The sequence below is a fragment of the Somniosus microcephalus genome, chromosome 3 (genome assembly GCF_052327205.1).
Source record: "Somniosus microcephalus isolate GS21.2 chromosome 3, FLI_Smic_1.0, whole genome shotgun sequence".
Taxonomy (NCBI): Eukaryota; Metazoa; Chordata; class Chondrichthyes; order Squaliformes; family Somniosidae; genus Somniosus; species Somniosus microcephalus.
Genome location: NC_140989.1, coordinates 373,429,669 through 373,450,361, shown reverse-complemented (window position 1 = coordinate 373,450,361; position 20,693 = coordinate 373,429,669). Strand labels below are relative to the sequence as shown.

The window sequence follows — 20,693 nt, the reverse complement described above, 5'->3', positions numbered from 1 at the left end:
ACACTTATTGCATTTCAAACTGTTACAGGCCCCTCAGAGCAAGAGCTTGCATTGATAGAGCGCCTCTCACCCTCAGCACATCCCACAAAAGCACCTCATTGGCTGTAAATTGCTTTGGGGCGTCCTGAAGTCGTGAGAGGCGCTATAGAAATGCAAGTTCATTCTCCCTTAACAACAACACCTGCAACTACAACAACAACTTGCATTTATATAGCGCCTGTAACGAGTGAAACCTCCCAAGGTGCTTCACAGGAGCGGAAATCACACAAACTGACCCCGAGCCCCATAAGGAGATATTAGGACAGGTGACCAAAGGCTGGGTCAAAGAGGGAGGTTTTAAGGAGCATCTTAAAGGAGGAGAGAGAGGTGGAGAGGTTTAGGGAGGGAATTCCAGAGCTCAGGGCCCAGGCAGCTGAAGGCACGGCTGCCAATGGTGGAGCGAAGGGAGTGGGGGATGAACAAGAGGCCAGAATTGGAGGAGCGCAGAGATCTCGGAGGGTTGTGGGGCTGGAGGAGGTTACAGAGATAGGGACTGGTGAGGACATGGAGGGATTGGAAAACAAGGATGAGAATTTTTAAATCGAGGTGTTGTCAGACCGGGAGCCAATGTAGGTCAGTGACAACAACAACTTGCATTTCTATAGCGCCTTTAACGTAGTAAAATGTCCCAAGGTGCTTCACAGGAGCGTAGCTCGGACAGAATGTGACACCGGGACACATGAGGAGGAGACACTCGGAGCGGAGACTGAAGATGAAGGCTGAAAGGCTGATAATCTCCACCTTCCCTCTTCTCCTGGGTCAGTCCCCACTTTCCCCAATTTCACCCAAATACCAAACGGGCCGGATTATCCCAGGGTTTGCTCAGAAAGGGTTAAACCTGGGAATCTCTTCAAAGGTTTAATCTGAGATCATTCAATTCCCGCCGGGTGAGGAGCAGCCGGGAGTCCAGGAGGTGTAAATGACGAGTAATTGATGATTGAGGAATCATTAAATATTAACTCTGTTACAACTCAACACTAACCTAATACCAGCCACATCTTTTGCTGGATGTTTATAAACTATCATTAATTCAATCATTTGAAGATTGAATTCTATTACGTCCGTGAATGATTGAGACACGGACAGCAGGAGTGGAACAAAATAAGTCTTTACTGATGGAAGTCAATAGTGAAACTGAAAAAACAGAGGCTCACTAGTGCCTTTTATACAGGGGTGGTCACTGCCGGTACTGCAGTCTGAGACCAGTTATTCTCTTAAAGGTACATACACAACAATTCCTCCCCTTTTAGATAAACAGTACATAACATTCAGTTAACAACTAAATGATAACTAATTACAATCACAATTACTGTTGCTAGATACATTGGTTAAGTTTAAGCAATTATAAGTTCCGTCTTTGAGGAGGCTTCCTGATTCTGTCTGGATAACGCCTCTTTGGGGGTATCAGGTTCTTCTGGCAATGTTGAGTCAGGATCAATGTCGTTGTTTGGTTCATCTGCTTCCAATTATACCGGTTCTGCGGTAGCTGCAATTGGAACGTCGATTTCATTACCAGGTGTATCAGATCGTGGTGTGGAGTTGATGTTTTCCAGTGACTCTAGAATCTGGTCAGCATGGCGTCTTACAATGCTCTCCCCAACGTTCACGGTATACATGAGAGGTCCTTGTCGTGTACAAATTGTTCCTGGCTGCCATTTCTCAGTGCGGTAGTCCCGGGCCAAAACTGGTTGACCTATCTTAAAACTCCTGGTCGGCCTTTCATTTATATTCTGAAACTGCCTGTTCTCCACATCTCTTCGGACGTTTGGCTTAACCAAATCCAAGCGGCATCGTAGTCTTCGATTGAAGAACATCATGGCTGGAGTTTGGTTGGTAACCGCATGTGTCGCATTCCGGTAGGCAAACCTTGTGTTGTAGGGGTATATCTTCATTACACATTGCCTTGATAGCCTTCTTGAATGTTTGGACAAACCTCTCGGCCAATCCATTAGTGGCTGGATGATATGGGGCAGATGTGTAATGCTTAACACCATTGTTCTTTAAGAACCTCCGGAACTCTTCAGACACAAACTGTCAGAGCAAATCTGTTCAGGCAGCCCATTCTTGGCGAATATGGTTCGTAAAACTGTGATAGTTTTTTCCGTGGTGGATGAGGACATTTTTATTACCTCTGGCCACTTTGAATGTGCATCCACCGCAATTAACAACATCGAGTCCATGAAGGGACCAGCAAAATCAATGTGCACCCTTTGCCATGGAGATGAGGGCCACTCCCATGGATGCAGAGGAGCTTGTGGTGGGGCGTTTTGGACCTTCTGGCATCCTGCACAGCTCTTGGTCATCTCTTTGATTTCTCTATCGATTCCCGGCCACCACACAAACGCTCTGGCTAAGTTCTTCATTTTTACCCCACCCAGATGACCCTCATGAAGCTCATTGAGCACTCTATCCGTCAACTTAGGTGGGATTACTACTCTGGATCCACACATCAAGGTTCCTCTGCACACTGACAGCTGTTCTCTTCTCGGCGAGAATGCTGGCAGCAGTGGTTCGCCATGTGCTGGCCATCCCTTCACCGTTATATCATAGACCCGTGATAGTGTCGGGTCATTACGTGTTTCCTTTTCTATGTTTGCATTCGTCACAGGGAGACATTCGACTATGGTCGAGTGGAATAACTCCATTGGATCCACTGCAAGGTCTTCTTCTTCCACCGTCAGCAACGGTAGGCATGACAATCCATCAGCATTCCTATGCTGTTTAGTTCCTTTGTACTCAATGTCATATTGGTGTGCCCCTAGGAAAAGGGACCACCTCTGCAGCCGTTGTGCTGTCATTATCGATACGCCCTTCTGAGGGTTGAAAATGGAGACAAGAGGTTGATGATCGGTTAGTAGAGTAAATTTTTGACCGTGCAGGTAGTGATTGAACTTCTTCACCCCCCACACTAGGCTGAGGGCCTCTCTGTCAATCTGGGCGTAGTTACGCTCGGCAGAAGTTAACAAGCGTGACGCAAAAGCTATCGGCCTCTCTAAACCATCAAAGAATTTATGTGACAGTACCGCCCCAATGCCGTAGGGAGACGCATCACATGCCAGTCTGATCGGCAGTGCTGGGTTGTAGTGAGCCAATTCTTCCCTTGAAGTGATTAAGTCCTTACTCTTCTGAAAAGCACGCTTACAATCATCGCTCCATTTCCATGCTACCCCCGTTCGTAGCAGGGCGTTCAGTGGGTGCAGAGTTGTCGACAAATTCGGCAAAAACTTATGATAGTAATTCAACAATCCGAGGAATGACCTCAGTTGCGACACATTTTCAGGCGCTGGGGCCTTAACAACCGCTTCAATTTTGTCAGGGGACTTATGTAACCCCTGTTCATCAATCACGTGGCCACAATACGATATCTGTTTCTTAAAAAATTCGCACTTGGGGCGGTTGGCTCGCAGCCCATGTTCCTGTAGTCTAGTGAGCACCTGTTCTAGGTTGTTAAGGTGTTCACTGTCATCTTCACCTGTCACAAGGATGTCGTCCAAGTAACACTGAGTCCCCGGAATCCCTTGCAGGACTTGTTCCATCGCACTTTGCCATATCGCCGGAGCCGATGCTACTCCGAATACCAATCGATGATACTGGTAAAGACCTTTGTGAGTGCTTATCGTGAGATACTTCCTAGAGGACTCTTCAACCTCCATCTGCAAATATGCTTGTGCTAGGTCAATTTTTGTAAAACGCTTCCCTCCAGACAGTGAGGCGAAGGTGTCTTCTATCCTTGGAAGAGGATATTGTACTGTGTGAAGGACAGGGTTCACCGTCACCTTGAAATCCCCACAGATGCGAATCTTCCTTGGCTCCCCGGACTTATTGCTTAACGTTTTCTTCATGACAGGAACGATGGGTGTCGCCCACTCGCTCCAGTCGACCTTAGACAACACGCCCGTCTTCTCCAGATTCTCCTGCTCTGCCTCGACGGCTGGGCGAACTGCATATGGTACCGGTCTTGCTTTGAAAAACTTGGGAACTGCATCCTCTTCTATTTTTATCGAGGCGGTTAAGCCTTTAAGCGTGCCCAGTTCTTGTTGAAATACCTCTTTTGCGTTAGCTAAGATTGTTGACAATCGTCCAGGAGTGATGTCTTCATCTTTTTTACCGTCCACCGTCATTGCATGAATGGAGTGCCAATCTAAGTTTATCTTCCTGATCCATTCCCGTCCCAATAACGGTGGTCCACCATTTGGCAGTATGTAGAGATACAATTTCCGTATTTTCTTGCCGTTGTATTCGACAGGCACCCTTATTTTTCCTCTGGGGTATACTTTTTGCCCCGTATACGTCGTCAAGATGATGGATGTCTCTCTCAAGGCTATGTGTGAAAATAGCCGCTCGTAGTCTCGTCGATTCATGACGGTTAGCGCTGATCCTGTATCCAATTCCATTTTAACTTGGGACCCTGCTATCATGAGGGTGACCCAAATGGTTCGGTGATCCTCTTTTGCGATTACATTGTGAAGTTTGAGACAGCTTAGTCTCCTGTTCCCGGATTCACTGTCGCTCATCTGGTCTTCGGAACTACTGTCCATCATCTTTTGTACTTTCTTGTACGGTTCCTTAGTAGCCTTTTTGTTGTCGCTGGTCTTCTTCCCAGACCTGCAAACTCGTGCAATGTGTCCCATCTTCCTGCATTGCCTGCATATTTTGTCTTTGGACCAGCAGTCCTTCTGGTCATGGTTTGTTCTGCCGCAGCAATAACATTTTGCAAATCCCCGTGTCATTTCGTGGGTGCCGTATTCCTGTGGTTTTTGTTGAATTTCTGCAGCTCCCCTGGCTGCTGCTTCATACGATACTGCCATGCTGAAAGCCTTATCTAGCGTCAGCTCTTTCTCTGAGAGTAACTTCTTCTGTGTTCCTTCACTCAGGAGTCCACAGACAAATTTGTCCCGTAGGGTATCTGCCAGTCCTGCTCCGAACTGGCAGTGCTTTGATAGCTTGCGTAGTTCCGTAAGATACTCAGCATTGCTCTCATCTTTGAGCTGAGTTCTCCTGTGGAATTTAAATTTTTCTGCTATCAACAGCGGTGCAGGGTTTAGGTGTTCCTGTAGGACAGCAACAATTTCGTTAAAACTCTTCGCCTTCGGTTTGGCTGGAGTAATCAGGTCCCGCAATAGGCCGTACGTTCTAGCGCCCATTAAGTTTAGCAATATCGATGCCTTTTTCTCCTCCGCTATTTCGTTTGCCTTGAAATATACCTCGACTCTTTCCACATACGTGGTCCAGTCCTCTATTGTATTATCAAAAGCAGTGATACAGCCAGTCTTCGGCATCTTGCAAATCTAAAATGGCGCCTCCTGCGCTTTGCCTTCTTCCCTGATTTAACAAAATGGCGCCTCCCGCACTTTGCCGTCTTCCCCGCTGATTAAGATGGCACCTCCCGCGCTTTGCCTTCTTCCCCGCTGTTGTTAGCGCTGCTTTTCACGGTTTCTTGCGCGTTTAATATTTTTTTTTAAAATTATTTTCCCGTCGTGGAACAACTCTGTGGGACTCTTGCCTCCCTCTTCGCGGGTCTATACGCAGCCCGGCTTCGTAGCACCGGCCGCGCCCTGTGTGCTCCACCCTCTCTCTCTCTTCTTCCCGACAACGCTGCTCGGCCCCGTTGCAAACCACCCACTCGAGTTCGCGACCGCCGCAGCCCAGGAAGGATCAGTGCACTACCTGCCACCAGCCCGATTAGCTGAAGCACCGTCGACAGGAACCAGGCCCTGCATCCGACAGCTTCTCCAGCAATCTTCAACTCCGCAACACAGGGGCGGATGCCCACGGTCGACGCCCATTTCAACTGCCTCTTACTTTCTTTTCTTTCTGGCCTCGACCTCTGCTCACTTTGCTGTAGGAATGGATCCCAGGAGGTGGTGCAGACTGTAGGTAGGTTCGTATCTGCTCGTCGCCAGTATTACGTCCGTGAATGATTGAGACACGGACAGCAGGAGTGGAACAAAACACGTCTTTACTGATGGAAGTCAATAGTGAAACTGAAAAAACAGAGGCTCACTAGCGCCTTTTTTACAGGGGTGGTCACTGCCGGTACTGCAGTCTGAGACCAGTTATTTTCTTAAAGGTACATACACAACAAATTCCCTGTCATGGTTACATTGCTAGTTAACAGAAGAACATAAGAAATAGGAGCAGGAGTCGGCCATTTGGCCCCGCGAACCTATTCCACCATTCATTAAGATCAGGCTGATCTTCTACCTGATCTCCACTTTCCTGCACTATCCCCATATCCCTTGATTCCCTTAATATTCAACAATCTATCGATCTCTGTCTTAAATCTACTCAACGACTGAGCCTCCACAGCCCTCTGTGTAGTGTATGTACCCGTCTACCCTTAAGGAAATTATTGTATGTAACCGTTCACCTTTAAGGGAACTACTTTAAGTGTGGCACTACTTGTTTGGCTTCTGTATACTGTAATACCGACAGTGACCACACCAGTATATAAGTGTTGTGACAGGATAACTGGGGCAGATTCGCCCTGACCTCTGAATAGTAAAGACCTGTTTGTTTGTACTTCAAAAGTCTGTGTATTTATTTACTGCACAACCCACAGACTTTACACTCTGGGGCAGAGAATTCCAAAGATTCACCACCCTCTGAGTGAAGAAATTTCTCCTCATCTCAGTCCTAAATGGCCGACCCCTTATTCTGAGACTGTGACCCCTGGTTCTAGACTCCCCAGCCAGGGGAAACATCATCCCTGCACCTACCCTGTCAAGCCCTGTAAGAATTTTGTATGTTTCAATGAGATCACCTCTCATTCTTGTAAACTCTAGAGAATATAGGCCTAGTCTACTCAATCTCTCCTCATAGGACAATCCCCCCATCCCAGGAACCAGTCTGGTGAACCTTCGTTGCACTCCCTCTATGGCAAGTATATCCTTCCTTAGGTAAGGAGACCAAAACTGTCCACAATACTCCAGGTGTGGTCTCACCAGGACCCTGTATAATTGCAGTAAGACGTCTTTACTCTTATACTCAAATCCTCTTGTAATAAAGACCAACATACCACTTGCTTTCCTAATTGCTTGCTGTACCTGTATGTTAACTTTCAGTGATTCGTGTACAAGGACACCCAGGTCCCTCTGAACACCAACACTTCCCAATCTCTCATCATTTAAAAAATACTCTGCTTTTCTATTTTTCCTACCAAAGTGGATAACTTTACATTTCTCCACTTTGCCATGTTCTTGCCCACTCACTCTAACAGATTTGTCAAACATCATTTCCCTTTCATAAATCCGTGCTGACTCTGCCCAATCCTATTATTATTTTCTAACTGTCCTGTTACCACGTCCTTAATAATAGATTCGAGCAATTTCCCTACTACTGATGTCAGGCTAACTGGTCTGTAGTTCCCCGTTTTCTCTCTCCCTCCTTTCTTAAATAGTGGGGTTACATTTGTTACCTTCCAATCCGTGGGAACCGTTCTAGAATCTGGAATTTGGAAAATGACAACCAATGCATTCACTATCTCTATAGCCACCTCCTTCAAAACCCCAGGATGTAGGCCATCAGGTCCAGCGGATTTATCGGCTTTTAGTCCCATGAATTTCTCCAGCACTATTTTTTTACTGATACTAATTTCTTTCAGTTCACCATTCTCGCTGGACCCTTGGTTCTCCACTATTTCCGGGAAGTGTTTTGTGTCTCCTTCTGTGAAGACAGACACAAAGGGGTCGATTTTCCCAAAGCTGTCGGGAAGAAGGCGGGACTACAACTTTCGGGTTTTAGACCAGCCTACATCGACGTCCAGCCAATCCGTGCAAATTTCCCTTGATTGACCTTGTTGAGCCCGCCCAGCCAATTAAGGGCCACCCGGCAACAGGTGACGTCACAGGCTTGACAGATGAAATATCAGTGTTTCACAGCTGTTTGAAGCTGCCAAACACTGACAGTCTGAGTTCTACCATGAGTCCTTCTGCACAGACTCAGTTAGAACTCTCAGCAGCACTCAAAGCTGAAGGCTGTCACTTATCACAGATCGCAGCCATTCAGCTTTAAGTGCCGGCTGAGTGATGGACTCCCGACGCCTACAGGAAGAAAGGCTGTTAATGTAAGTACAGGTAAGTAAAAGTTATTTACACACTTTAGAAACACCAAACACACTTACCTTTGCACTCATGCACCCATCACTCACCTGAACACTGACATCGCGACCCCTCCAACTCCTTCAAACCGACGGCCCGCCTGCTCTAACCTGGCGTGGTTTGGAGCCGTCGAGAACCCCACACGACACCCCTCAAAATAGGGATTAGGCTAAAAACTGCCTGTTAACTACCTGTTAATTGGCACTACTCCCTTCCCGCCTGGGGTCGACGGGTCCCACTGCGGGGCGGGTACCCGCCGCCTCTGAAACTTGCGTGGAGCGGGGTTTTGGGCAGGATGGTGTCGGGACCCCCGAATTCAGGATTTCCCCCCCCCCCACACGCCTGAAACCCCGCCTGACGGCTCCAGGAAAATCGACCCCAAAGTATTTGTTTAATTTCTCTTCCATTTCCTTATTCCCCATTATAATTTCTCCTGTCTCAGCCTGTAAGGGACCCACATTTACTTTCATTAATCTTTTTCTTTTTAGATACCTGTAGCTTTTACAGTCTGTTTTTATATCTCTCACTAGTTTACTCTCATATTCTATTTTCACTTTCTTTATCAATTTCTTGGTCCTCCTTTGCTGAATTCTAAAATCCTCCCAATCCTCACACTTACTGCTCTTTTTGGCAACATGAAAAGCCTCTTCCTTTGATCTAATCCTAACTTTAACTTCTCTTGTTAGCCACGGTTGGACCACTTTTCCTGTGGGGTTTTTGTGCATTAAAGGAATGTATATTTGTTGTAAATTATGTATTAATTCTGTAAATACTAGCCATTGCTTGTCTACCATCATGCCTTTTAATGTAGTTTCCCAATTGACCTCAGCCAACTCGCCCCTCATACCGACGTACTTCACCGTGAGCTACAGGTTCCGATCAGGTGAATGAGCAACATTCAGTGAGAGAATGAGTGGTTTACACAACAAATTACTCTCCTTTCCCAAACTAATCTCCAGGAAACGGGAGAGTAAAACTGACAGAAGCGGATATCAGTGATTCAGGATATAAAGAGGAAGCACAGGCTGAGATTTGGGATCAGTGGGATAGATTCGCTGATCTACTTTACTCCTGGACAATCCTACAATCCAAAAGATGAAAGGGTGGATTTTAACCCCACCCCACACAGGGAGAACTCTGTCCCGGGCTCCTCCACTCTCCCGATCACAAACTCCTCAACCTCGGACCCTGGGAGTGAATCCCACAGCCTCACCACTCTCTGTGTGAAGACGTTTCTCCTGCCCTCTCTCCTCAATCTCTCACATTTAATCTTTCTCTGGCCCCTCATTCTAAGGAAGAATGACCTTACATTTCTACAGAGCGTTTCACCACCTCAGGACGTCCCAAAGCGCTTCACAGCCAATGAAGTACTTCTGAAGTGTGCTCACTGTTGTAATGTTGGAAACGCAGCAGCCAATTTGCACACAGCAAGATCCCACAAACAGCAATGTTTCCGTCCCTAAACCTCTTTACCTCTCTCTCCCCCTTTGAGACGCTGCTAAAAACCTCCCTCTTTGACCCAGCTTTTGGTCACCTGTCCTAATATCTCCTTCTGTGTCTCGGTGTCAAAGTTCGCTCTGATTTACACTCCTGTGAAGCACCATGGGATGTTTTACTACATTAAAGGCGCTATATAAATGCAGGTTGTTGTTCAGTAAATGCGGTTTGGAATGGCCCGAAGTGCTGTGATGGTCTCTGTGCCGTGAAGCGTGAGAACGCTGGTCTCGGTGACTCTGTGCTAACAGCATGGAGCCACTGTTTAACTCACTGCGAAGGTGAAGCTTCACAATCCGCAGATTGTACCTTGCACAGTCAGCAAGTTGGCAGTTCTGGGCACTGTTTGCTAAACTAAGCAGAAACCCAGAGAGTTCCTTGGAGTCACATTAACAGCAGTGTAAACATTTCACTGCTCCTGTTCTCCAATTAGTGTCTGAAGATTCTCCGCGACTAAAAGCTGGAGCGAGTCTCCCAGAAGCTGAGTGTAGAATAATGAGGGAATGGCTCCGAGCCCCGGAGATTGTGTGATGGGTGAATGGGAACTCACTGACCCAGACTGAATATAGATTGAACACGAAGGGAGCGTTCAGTCAGAATAATTCATCAAATCATGAAGGGCTTTGATAGATTAAATAGGGAGAAACTGTTTCCAGTGGCAGGAGGGTCGGTAACCAGAGGACACAGAGTGAAGGGAATTGGCAAAAGAACCAGAGGGGAGATGAGGAGAATGTTTTTACAGCGAGTTGTTGTGATCTGGAATGCGCTGCCTGAAAGGGCGGTGGAAGCAGATTCAATAGGAACTTTCAAAAGGGAATTGGAGAAATACTTGAAAAGGAATAATTTGCAGGGCTGTGGGGAAAGAGCAGGGAGTGGGACTAATTGGAGAGCTCTTTCAAAGAGCCGGCACAGGCACGATGGGCCGAATGGCCTCCTCCTGTGCTGTCTGATTCTCTGACTCTCTGAATCCTGATGAGACTGGAGGTCGGCAGTGTTGAGAGTAAAGGGACAGATTCTGCTCGCTCCGTGCTGCTCGATTGGCTGAACACTGAGCAGGAAATCGCTGCCTCATCACCAGCCAGCCAGCAGGACTCTGAAAGCTCGCTAACGAGCCCATTACCAGGGTCAGGGGGAGCTGTCACAGTGCTGGTCTGTGCACACTGTCACTGAGCCATTCAGGGAAGCTTTCACACCCCACACAGAGGCAGCTGACGGTGCCGAGTGGGCCGGGGGAGGGATCCCGATCTATCGCTGGAAAACCTCCCCAGTTACCGAGCGCCCACATCAGCGACTCGGAGCAGAAGTGGTGAGGAGCTCTCACCCTCCGGGAATCTCCGATAGAGTGAGAGCGACTACAGATATTAGACCCGATAGTGCCCCCAGATATTGGCCCGGATAGAATGCCCTCCAGATGTTGACCCTGATAGAATGCCCTCCAGATGTTGACCCTGATAGAGTGACCTCCGGATGTTGGCCCTGATAGTGTGCCCCCTGGTGTTGCCCTGATAACATCGCGGGGGCAGTCTATCCCCGATAGAGTGCCCCCCAGATGTTGGCTCTGATAGAGTGAGAGCGACTCCAGATGTTAGACCCGATAGAGTGCCTGCCAGATGTTGGCCATGTGAGTGCCCTCCAGATGTTGGCCCTGTGAGTGTCCCCCAGATGTTGGCCCTGACAGAGGGTCCTCCAGATGTTGGCCCTGATAGAGTGCCCTCCAGATGTTGGCCCTGTGAGTGCCCTCCAGATGTTGGACTGACACGGCGCCCCCTCGGTGTGAAATGAGTGTTCAGTGACTCTGGCCAGAAGGGGCGAGGAGCTCTCACCGCCCGCGAATGTCCAGGTTGGAGATGGCGTAGAAGTATTTGGAGAGGTTGTGCTGGTCAACACTGGTGGCCCCAGTGGCCGGCCGGAGCAGCCTGAGCCGCAGGTCGGTCAGGGTGAAGAAGTCCCTCAGGTCCTTGGTGGTGTCCAGCTGGCCGTACAGCGAGGCCATGTCGCGGAGACGGGGCCCCCCAAACAGGGCGAAACGCTCCTGGATCTCGAAGCGAACCATCTTGTCCATCTTCCAGACGTAGCCCCTGGAGTACTCTTCCGTGCAGATGATGTCCAGCACCGAGGCCGGGCTCAGATCCCGGGCCGTTCTCGGCTCCATCCCGAAGGAGGTGAGGCAGTCGGCCGCGTAGAACTGGTAGGGCTGCCACGTCCGGCCGTGGTCCAGAGATTTCTCCAGGACCATCTGCTCCGGCCGGCCCGACTCGAAGGTGATGACGATGTCCTCGGTCAGCTCGATGGTCTTGCGCCAGGACAGAGTGATGTTGATCAGGAGGGGCTCGGGGAAACTCCTCCAGGAGACACTTTGCCAAAAGGTGTTGGGAATCCGCCCCTCGTCATCCAGCATCAGCTCGGGCGGGTGTGCGAGCTCGGGCGTGTGAGCGTCACACTCGTTGTTGCACATGTACGGGTTCTCCTGGAAACAGAGACGGGAACAACATGGGTTAGATACAGAGTAAAGCTCCCTCTACACTGTCCCATCAAACACTCCCAGGGCAGGTACAGCATGGGTTAGATACAGAGTAAAGCTCCCTCTACACTGTCGCATCAAACACTCCCAGGGCAGGTACAGCACGGGTTAGATACAGAGTAAAGCTCCCTCTACACTGTCCCATCAAACACTCCCAGGGCAGGTACAGCACGGGTTAGATACAGAGTAAAGCTCGCTCTACACTGTCCCATCAAACACTCCCAGGGCAGGAACAGTACGGGTTAGATACAGAGTAAAGCTCCCTCTACACTGTCCCATCAAACACTCCCAGGGCAGGTACAGCACGGGTTAGATACAGAGTAAAGCTCCCTCTACACTGTCCCCATCAAACACTCCCAGGGCAGGTACAGCATGGGTTAGATACAGAGTACATCTCCCTCTACACTGTCCCATCAAACACTCCTTGGGCAGGCGCAGCACGGGTTAGATACAGAGTAAAGCTCCCTCTACACTGTCCCATCAAACACTCCCAGGGCAGGTACAGCATGGGTTAGTTACAGAGTAAAGCTCCCTCTACACGGTCCCATCAAACACACCCAGGGCAGGCACAGCACGGGTTAGATACAGAGTAAAGCTCCCTCTACACTGTCCCATCAAACACTCCCAGGGCAGTTACAGCATGGGTTCGATACAGAGTAAAGCTCCCTCTACACTGTCCCATCAAACACTCCCAGGTCAGGTACAGCACGGGTTAGATACAGAGTAAAGCTCCCTCTACACTGTCCCATCAAACACTCCCAGGGCAGGTACAGCACGGGTTAGATACAGAGTAAAGCTCCCTCTACACTGTCCCATCAAACACTCCCAGGGCAGGTACAGCACGGGTTCGATACAGAGTAAAGCTCCCTCTACACTGTCCCATCAAACACTCCCAGGGCAGGTACAGCACGGGTTCGATACAGAGTAAAGCTCCCTCTGCACTTTCTTGGAATCTAGGAATATCCACGCTCTGTACTTTTCTCAGGAATGTCTTAAAACTGTACGCGCTCCATCACACTGCACTGTGTGCTGGACAGTTAGACAGCTGGGTAATTAGATCGCTGTAGTTTCGAAGAATGATGTTAGCTGTCGAACTAAAAATAGCTTCACGCCACTGCAATATTTCGAGAAATGAATTATAAAACTGGACAGGATTTGGAAACAACTGCAAGAATCTCACCGCATCCTCCCTGGGAGCGATTCCCCATCACTGGGAGAGAATCCCTGTCACTGGGAGAGATTCCCTGTCACTGGGAGAGATTCCCCGTCACTGAGAGCAATTCCCCGTCACTGGGAGCGATTCCCCGTCACTGGGAGCGATTCCCCATCACTGGGAGCGATTCCTCGTCACTGGGAGAGATTCCCCATCACTGGGAGCGATTCCCCGTCACTGGGAGCGATTCCCCGTCACTGGGAGCGATTCCCCGTAACGGGGAGCGATTCCCGTCACTTGGAGCGATTCCCCGTCACTGGGAGCGATTCCCCGTCACTGGGAGAGATTCCCCGTCACTGGAAGCGATTCCCCGTGACTGGGAGCGATTCCCCGTGACTGGGAGAGATTCCCCGTCACTGGGAGCGATTCCCCGTCACTGGGAGCGATTCCCCATCACTGGGAGCGATTCCCCGTCACTGGGAGCGATTCCCCGTCACTGGGAGCGACTCCCCATCACTGGGAGCGATTCCCCGTCACTGGGAGCGATTCCCCATCACTGGGAGCGATTCCCCGTCACTGGGAGAGATTCCCCGTCACTGGGAGCGATTCCCCGTCACTGGGAGCGATTCCTCGTCACTGGGAGCGATTCCCCGTGACTGGGAGAGATTCCCCATCACTGGGAGCGATTCCCCGTCACTGGGAGAGATTCCCCGTCACTGGGAGGGATTCTCTCTCACTGGGAATGATTTGCCAATCGTGTAAAATCAAGTCCTCTGTTTACCGACCCTCCTCCCACTGGAAACAATTTTTCCTTATTTACTCTATCAAAGATGAACACCTCTGTGAAGACTCCTCTTAACCTTCTCTGCTCTAAGGCAGTATTTGACCGAGTGTGGTATCAAGGAGCCCGAGTATAATTTAAGTCAATGGGATTCGGGGGGAAAGCTCTCCACTGGCTGGAGTCATACCGAGCAAAAAGGAAGATGGTTGTTGGAGGACAATCATCTCAACCCCAGGTCATCGCTGTAGGAGTTCCTCAGGGCAGTGTCCGAGGTCCAACCCCCCTAGGACATCGCTGCAGGAGTTCCTCACGGCAGTGTCCGAGGTCCAACCCCAGGACATCGCTGTAGGAGTTCCTCAGGGCAGTGTCCGAGGTCCAACCCCAGGACATCACTGCAGGAGTTCCTCACAGCAGTGTCTGAGGTCCAACCCAGGACATCGCTGTAGGAGTTCTTCAGGGCAGTGTCCGAGGTCCAACCCCAGGACATCGCTGTAGGAGTTCCTCAGGGCAGTGTCCGAGGTCCAACCCCAGGACATCACTGCAGGAGTTCCTCTGGACAGTGTCCGAGGTCCAACCCCAGGACATCGCTGCAGGAGTTCCTCAGGGCAGTGTCCGAGGTCCAACCCCAGGACATCGCTGTAGGAGTTCCTCTGGACAGTGTCCGAGGTCCAACCATCTTCAGCTGCTTCATCAATGACCATCCCTCCATCATAAGGTCAGAAGTGGGGATGTTCACTGATGATTGCACAGTGTTCAGTGCCATTCGCAACTCCTCAGATAATGAAGCAGTCCGTGCCCACATGCAGCAAGACCTGGACGACATTCAGACTTGGGCTGATAAGTGGCAAGTAAAATTCGCTCATGATTTTGATCATCTCTATTAAATCTCCCCTTAACCTTCTCTGCTCTAAGGAGAACAATCTCAGCCTCTCCAGTCTCTCCACGTAACTGAAGTCCCTCATCCCTGGTTCCAGAAACGAGCCCCAGCCTGTTCAACCTTTCCTGATAGTTACAACCTCTCAGTTCTGGAATCATCCTCGTGAATATTTTTAAGGAAAATAAAATGGACTGTAAAGAGACAAGGGAGCTGACATTTGAAAGGATTTCTGACATGACGACATTTTGGACCTTTTGATTATTTTGATTTTCCAAAGTTCATGTTCAGTGTGTAAGAAGCTCCGACCTCTGACCTCTAGAGACCATAGCATGGTTACAGCACAGAAGAAGGCCATTCGGCCCGTCGAGCCCATGCCGGCTCTCTACAAGATCACCTCAGTTAGTCCCGCTCCCCCGCCCTTTCCCCGGAGCCCTGCAAATTATATTCTTTCAGGTACTTACCCAATTCCCTTTTGAAAATGTTTCCTTGGGAAATTGAGTCTCACTTCAGCTGTCTGTTTGAGTTAAAGACAGAGCGAGAAAGGACGAGAGTTTTGTGGGCGGAATGATTGAGGGGAACTTGTCTTTTTATAGTCTGTTGTTGAAACAATCCCTTATTTGCGCTCAGGCCATAACCCTGGGCTCTGTGTGTCAGACCCTGGCCCAGCCTGGGGCCTAATGATGCTTCACCTCAGGCTGGTTTGTGAGGGAGCAGTCGGAGGTCACAGGGCTCCCTCGGGGTCACTTCAGGTCATTGACCTTCCGCGGTGAAGCAGCGACAGAGACAGCGGCAGCTCCACATGTTGTGATCGGGAATGTGCTGCCTGACAGGGCGGTGGAAGCAGATTCAATAGGAACTTTCAACAGGGAATCGGAGAAATACTCCATCAAAACCCGTCATGATTCTCAACACCTCTATTAAATCTCCTCTTAACCTTCTCTGCTTTCAGGAGAACAACCCCAGCTTCTCCAGTCTCTCCACGTAACTGAAGTCCATCCCTGGGACCATAAAAGAGCCCCAGGCTGTTCAGCCTCTCCTGATAGTTGGAACCTCTCAGATCTTGAACCATGGTTGTGAATCTTGTGTCAGGCGCTGGCCCAGCCTGGGGGCCTGATGCTGCTTCACCTCAGGGAGCAGTCGGAGGTGGTGGGTTTGGGAGGTGCTGCCAAAGAAGCCTTGGCGAGTTGCTGCAGTGCATCCTGTGGGTCGGACACACTGCGACTCTACCTGACATCGCAACACAGAATCAGCCCAACATCCTTTCCCAAATGATCAGACAGCTCGCCTGTTAGACCGGAATCTCCAGAAAGTGGCTGTTGCAGCAATCAATAAAACTAATGGGTGATAAAAATGGAGAGCGTGGCAATATACAGAGATAATAGAGATTAATGAATCGACAATTGTCACAGCATCGACTAAAGGCATTGAATAAAGCCACATATTGGAATAGGTTATTTTTAATTCTCTATGTAGATCGAATGGAGTGACCATTAGTAACAGAATCCTAAAGCTGTGTAAAGTATGAATGAATCATTGAACGGTACAGATGTTAAGTGCTCCTGAATCGCCGTGTCCCCGGTACATCATTAACAGCACCGTGCCCCAGCACTACAACTGACGGTTCTATGAAAGGACGCTGTGTAAACGGTGAGGAATCTCCAGGACAATCGCTGCTGGGAGTTCAGTGTGAACCCACAGCGGGAGTGAAGTGAGAGACGGAGAGAGTGTCTCACTCCACCATTCGCTGCAGCTCTCTCTGATTCTCAATCCCTAACCGCCACACATTTCTCTACAAGATTTCTGGTTTACTGTTCCACCGCCCCAATCCGTGCCTGTGTCCCCTCCAGACTCGACTATTCCAACCTCTCCTGGCCGGCCACCCACCTTCCACCCTCCCTAAACCTCAACTCATCCAAAACTCTGCTGCCCCGTGTCCTAACTCACACCCAGTCCCGTTCACCCATCACCCCCTGTGCTCACTGCCCCGTGTCCTAACTCACACCCAGTCCCGTTCACCCATCACCCCCTGTGCTCACTGCCCCGTGTCCTAACTCACACCCAGTCCCGTTCACCCATCACCCCCTGTGCTCACTGCCCCGTGTCCTAACTCACACCAAGTCCCGTTCACCCATCACCCCCTGTGCTCACTGCCCCGTGTCCTAACTCACACCCAGTCCCGTTCACCCATCACCCCTGTGCTCACTGCCCCGTGTCCTAACTCACACCAAGTCCTGTTCACCCATCACCCCCTGTGCTCACTGCCCCGTGTCCTAACTCACACCAAGTCCCGTTCACCCCTCACCCCCTGTGCTCACTGCCCCGTGTCCTAACTCACACCCAGTCCCGTTCACCCATCACCCCTGTGCTCACTGCCCCGTGTCCTAACTCACACCAAGTCCTGTTCACCCCTCACCCCCTGTGCTCACTGCCCCGTGTCCTAACTCACACCCAGTCCCGTTCACCCATCACCCCCTGTGCTCACTGCCCCGTGTCCTAACTCACACCCAGTCCCGTTCACCCATCACACCCTGTGCTCACTGCCCCGTGTCCTAACTCACACCCAGTCCCTTTCACCCATCACCCCCTGTGCTCACTGCCCCGTGTCCTAACTCACACCCAGTCCCGTTCACCCATCACCCCCTGTGCTCACTGCCCCGTGTCCTAACTCACACCAAGTCCTGTTCACCCCTCACCCCTGTGCTCACTGCCCCATGTCCTAACTCACACCCAGTCCCGTTCACCCATCACCCCCTGTGCTCACTGCCCCGTGTCCTAACTCACACCCAGTCCCGTTCACCCCTCACCCCTGTGCTCACTGCCCCGTGTCCTAACTCACACCAAGTCCTGTTCACCCATCACCCCTGTGCTCACTGCCCCGTGTCCTAACTCACACCAAGTCCTGTTCACCCCTCACCCCTGTGCTCACTGCCCCGTGTCCTAACTCACACCCAGTCCCGTTCACCCCTCACCCCCTGTGCTCACTGCCCCGTGTCCTAACTCACACCCAGTCCCGTTCACCCATCACCCCCTGTGCTCACTGCCCCGTGTCCTAACTCACACCAAGTCCCGTTCACCCCTCACCCCGTGCTCACTGCCCCGTGTCCTAACTCACACCAAGTCCTGTTCACCCCTCACCCCCTGTGCTCATTGCCCCGTGTCCTAACTCACACCAAGTCCTGTTCACCCATCACCCCTGTGCTCACTGCCCCGTGTCCTAACTCACACCCAGTCCCGTTCACCCCTCACCCCTGTGCTCACTGCCCCGTGTCCTAACTCACACCAAGTCCTGTTCACCCCTCACCCCTGTGCTCACTGCCCCGTGTCCTAACTCACACCAAGTCCTGTTCACCCCTCACCCCTGTGCTCACTGCCCCATGTCCTAACTCACACCAAGTCCTGTTCACCCCTCACCCTTGTGCTCACTGCCCCGTGTCCTAACTCACACCAAGTCCTGTTCACCCCTCACCCCTGTGCTCACTGCCCCATGTCCTAACTCACACCAAGTCCTGTTCACCCCTCACCCCTGTGCTCACTGCCCCATGTCCTAACTCACACCAAGTCCTGTTCACCCCTCACCCCTGTGCTCACTGCCCCGTGTCCTAACTCACACCAAGTCCCGTTCACCCATCACCCCCTGTGCTCACTGCCCCATGTCCTAACTCACACCCAGTCCCGTTCACCCATCACCCTTGTGCTCACTGCCCCGTGTCCTAACTCACACCAAGTCCCGTTCACCCATCACCCCTGTGCTCACTGCCCCATGTCCTAACTCACAGCAAATCCCGTTCACCCATCACCCCTGTGCTCACTGCCCCGTGTCCTAACTCACACCCAGTCCCGTTCACCCATCACCCCCTGTGCTCACTGCCCCATGTCCTAACTCACACCAAGTCCCGTTCACCCCTCACCCCTGTGCTCACTGCCCCGTGTCCTAACTCACACCAAGTCCCGTTCACCCCTCACCCCTGTGCTCACTGCCCCGTGTCCTAACTCACACCAAGTCCCGTTCACCCCTCACCCCTGTGCTCACTGCCCCGTGTCCTAACTCACACCAAGTCCCGTTCACCCCTCACCCCTGTGCTCACTGACCTGCATTGGCTGACACTCCGACAACGCCTCGATTTTAAAATGCTCATCCTTGTGTTCAAATCCCTCCATGGCCTCGCCCCTCCCTATCTCTGTAACCTCCTCCAGCCCCACAACCCTCCGAGATCTCTGCGCTCCTCCAATTCTGCCCTCTTGTCCATCCCTGATTTTAATCGCTCCACCATTGGCGGCCGTGCCTTCAGCTGCCTGGGCCCTAAGCTCTGGAATTCCCTCCCTAAACCTCTCTGATTCTCTACCTCTCTCTCCTCCTTTAAGACGCTCCTTAAAACCTCCCTCTTTGACCAAGCTTTTGGTCACCTGTCCTAATATCTCCTTATGTGACCCGGTGTGTCTGATTCACGCTCCTGTGAAGCGCCTTGGGGGGATTTACTATGTTAAAGGCGCTATATAAATGCAAGTTGTTGTTGAAACAGTAATGAAACATCACCAGACAGCCCAGGGAGAGAGAGACACAACAGGCTCCTGCTGTGTGTGGCTGCATCAACGCGGGAAGGGAAGATATTTCAATAGAAGCATCATATATTACAGAAACTGCTCCTGGGACACTGGAGCATAAACGGAGCATCTTATGAATCATTGTTACTTCTACAAATCCACTCACCCCTTGACATTGATTTGCCGGCTTTAAGTGTTGCTATCTCGGGTTTACACTGTGTTGTGTGACTAAGAGCCTGTCGTTCTCACTAACTAAACCAGTGGCTATCAGCACGGTTCAGTCCCCTGGTTAATGATGTTTATTAGTGTATTATTGAGCACAGAAGTTAGTGGCTCCAGAAAGTACAATCCCGCCGATTCCTGTCACTTCCCATCACCGAGTGATCAGGCCCTTTGTTAGAGTTAACTTTTGAGCAGAGTTGCTCAGTTAGGAGGTTAATGATTGGGCCAAGAATAAAATGAGCAGCATTTAGTGGGCCAGTGCTGAGCTGAAAGATTCTCCCGGAATGCCGACAGGACAGAGGCAGCGAGATGGTAAAACGGGTCAGAGATTCACCCCGATACTCGATACTGTCTGAGGGTTAAAGAGACAATAAATCAGCTCCAAACTCCGAGACTTTTACACCAACTCATTGACAAAACCCCAACAGCAAATGGAAATCCTGCTCAGAATTATGATGGATCTCTAACTTTTATCACAAACTCGACTATTTTGGGCGACGGTTTGTTTAAAAAATTCAATAAAGCTCGGAAAGTGAATAAAAAGGATAAATTAGAGGTTTTTCAATTTTCTTTGCCTTATTTTAATGTCCTGCTGCAGTCAGACTATTGGCAATGAATCGTTCCCTCAGACACCAACACCAGGGGAACCAATCTCAATTCAACCTTCACTCATCAACTTATAGAAGGTCCATCTCCCCACGGTCCGCAGTGGGTCAGGGAGAAGGTCCATCTCCCCACGGCCCGCAGTGGGTCAGGGAGAAGGTCCATCTCCCCACGGCCTGCAGTGGGTCAGGGAGAAGGTCCATCTCCGCATGGCCCACAGTGGGTCAGGGAGAAGGTCCATCTCCCCACGACCCACAGTGGGTCAGGGAGAAGGTCCATATCCCCACGGCCCGCAGTGGGTCAGGGAGAAGGTCCATCTCCCCACGGCCCGCAATGGGTCAGGGAGAAGGTCCATCTCCCCA

At 50.6% G+C, this 20,693-nt stretch overlaps 1 protein-coding gene across 1 annotated transcript in view; it reads right to left on the bottom strand.

The window, feature by feature from the left end:
- Positions 1-20,693, bottom strand: part of LOC147122445 (netrin-G1-like) — a 188,089-nt gene that overhangs the window by 15,839 nt on the left and 151,557 nt on the right. The window contains exon 2 of the mRNA XM_085983600.1: positions 11,456-12,099. Within this exon, the coding sequence (XP_085839726.1) occupies positions 11,456-12,099 (644 nt within the window). The remainder of the gene's footprint in view (positions 1-11,455; positions 12,100-20,693) is intronic.